This window comes from Branchiostoma belcheri, unplaced genomic scaffold (genome assembly GCF_001625305.1).
Source record: "Branchiostoma belcheri isolate BF01 breed outbred unplaced genomic scaffold, Haploidv18h27 scaffold820, whole genome shotgun sequence".
In the NCBI taxonomy this organism is placed as follows: Eukaryota; Metazoa; Chordata; class Leptocardii; order Amphioxiformes; family Branchiostomatidae; genus Branchiostoma; species Branchiostoma belcheri.
The window spans coordinates 1-2430 of NW_017804488.1; the positions used below are offsets into that span (position 1 = coordinate 1).

Here is a 2430-nt window from a genome sequence, read left to right on the forward strand (position 1 = left end):
CACCTCAGCGCGGGTCATTAACCCTATATTAATACAGGAGAGGAAAATTGTGGGCGGTGCCATGCAAGTGAGTGAGAAGATTGCGGCGTTGCTAGGCGACAGAGTTGTTCTGTCTAGTCCTGTTTTGAGGATAGACCAGGAGGATACAGTTGCCATAGTAACCACCCACAGCGGGCAACAGTACAGGGTAGGTCATTTTGTGTCACATATCTTAGTACAATACAAATACTTGTTTCTTTTTGGCGACGTCTCAGGGGCGGGGGCACTATTACAGTGTTTTACAATTTCAAAATAAACGTATCTGATCTATTATTAATAACCGTCCGCCTATGCGTGGTCTTTAGTTGGAGTAGAAAAAGTCGTTTTTGTTATGTGTATGATGACAAATCTTGGTTAAGTTTCTGAAAAATGTAACAAAATCATGTAATATTGTTTAAGCAACATTTGTTTAAAGGAGTACTAACCTCCAGAAGGAGGTGCTATATTTCGACAGGGATTTATTTTTGGAATTGAAAAATGCATATTATTTTACAGTATACAATTAAATGCACATTTTGCGCGCAAGTCTTAAAACGCATCGAATCCAGGACAAACTCTTCAAATACCCTCAAAACTATCCCAGAATACACCACGCTACCCCATTGGTGTCTATGTTTTAAACAAAAAGTTACGTTACAGACCTCATTTCGGGGGCGATAAGAAAAATTCGTACCGTTTTGTGTTCTTTGGTATCTTACCAACCATTGCCCTTCTTGGTGTCCTTATCGCCCCTCATTTATGCAGAAAATATTGACGATGAAAAAAACGGCATAATCTAGTTATCCTTTCCATAAGTGGCGTAATCTAATTATCTGTTCAAGTGATACTTATATGCAAATAAGTTGAGAAAATCAAAACACGCAGGATGAAACTGGCTCCCACTGTATTCGACATCCTGATATTATAATATCCAAATAATATCCAAGCCACAGGTCAAGCAAAGTAAAGCAAGTAATTTCTCAATAATCAGCTTGTTAGTGTGCTTGTCTCCTACCATTTTCACCGAAAAATGTTTATGTTGACCTGAAGTGTATGAGTATTGCGTAAGCCAGAATTCCCGGATGTATCAATTGTGGTTCAGCATGGGGGAAAATGATATTAATATCACTTTACAAACATGCTTCGCTCAACTCGTACAAGCGAAATTATGTAAAAAGTCGGCTAGTTATGTATTCATTGCAGCATGATGTATCGGAAAATAGCACTTCCTTCTGGAGGTTAGTACTCCTTTAATGCCTGACATTCAGGTAGCGGATATCCCTTTAATGTATAAAAGTATGTAACGATTTCCTGAATGATCAGAGCGGTTTGGCTAACATAGCTTTACCTCTTTAACGTTTTTCAGGCCAAATATGTCATCAGTTCTGTGCCACTGCCCGTTCTGCACAGAATTCTATTTGAGCCTCCTCTTCCAGCTATGAAATTACAGGTGATTTGTTTATCTTCTTTGTTTATTCATGTATTTTATTTATATGATCCTCATTCTCTTTTTTATGTAAACCATGATGATCTTCTCTTGCTGTAATTTATTATGATATTATGATCTATTGTTCAAAAATCATAGGAAAATGTTTTCTAAAACGTTGCATCCTGGTGAGCCAAATAAAAAAAAAAACCAAAATGTTGAAAACATGTTGTTTTTGTTCCGATGTAGTTGGTGCAGAGGATGACGATGGGATCTATCATCAAAACCAACACATACTACCGGACGGCATTTTGGAAGGAGAAAGGTCAGCATGATATTCCCCAAAACTCTTTTTGTATATCTTTAACCCTGTCACACACTCGGGACATTTCTCCTACCACCAACTAACCAAGGATGGAGCAGTCTGACTTATCATTTCTACCCTTATCCTTACACGTGCTGTAGTGGAAACGTGGGTCAGGTTCAAAAGGGTTTACCTGGCTTTTTTTCAACAGTACTGCAGCGTGATTTTCATGCATTTTTGATTGTATTGTTTTAGTATTATCTCTAAAATTTGTGTCACATTTAACCCGCAAACATTGTTGTCCTACGTCCAAACAATAGCCGACCACCGGGCAAACATGGCTAAACCTCCTGTCCACGACCGTATGTTTTAAACATATTGAAACTGTCGACTGTGACTCAGCCGAACAGTAGCCGACCTCACCGAACACCAGCCGACCACATTCGACCTTGTGTCGGGCCTACCCTTTAATAATTGAATTGCCTTTGTGCATCACAGGCTTTTCCGGAGAAGCACAATCTGACATAGGACCGGTCAGTTACTGTGTAGACGACACCAAACCAGACGGCAGCCATCCTGCAATCACGGGGTTCATCCTAGCCGGACATGCCAGAGATGTATGTGAGATGTCCCCCGAAGAAAGGTACTTGTTTAGTTACTTAATATGTTTACCTTCGTAGAA

The 2430-nt window shown here is 39.5% G+C and overlaps 1 protein-coding gene across 1 annotated transcript; it reads left to right on the forward strand.

Annotated features, from left to right (window-relative positions):
• Positions 1–10: 10 nt before the first annotated feature.
• LOC109486733 (amine oxidase [flavin-containing] B-like) lies at positions 11–2391 on the forward strand (the record flags this gene model as incomplete). The annotated part of the gene is made up of 4 exons (XM_019790619.1): positions 11–187; positions 1385–1468; positions 1694–1769; positions 2247–2391. Coding segments are annotated over exons 1-4 (431 nt in total), but the record flags the coding sequence as incomplete, so codon positions are not given.
• Positions 2392–2430: the final 39 nt, after the last annotated feature.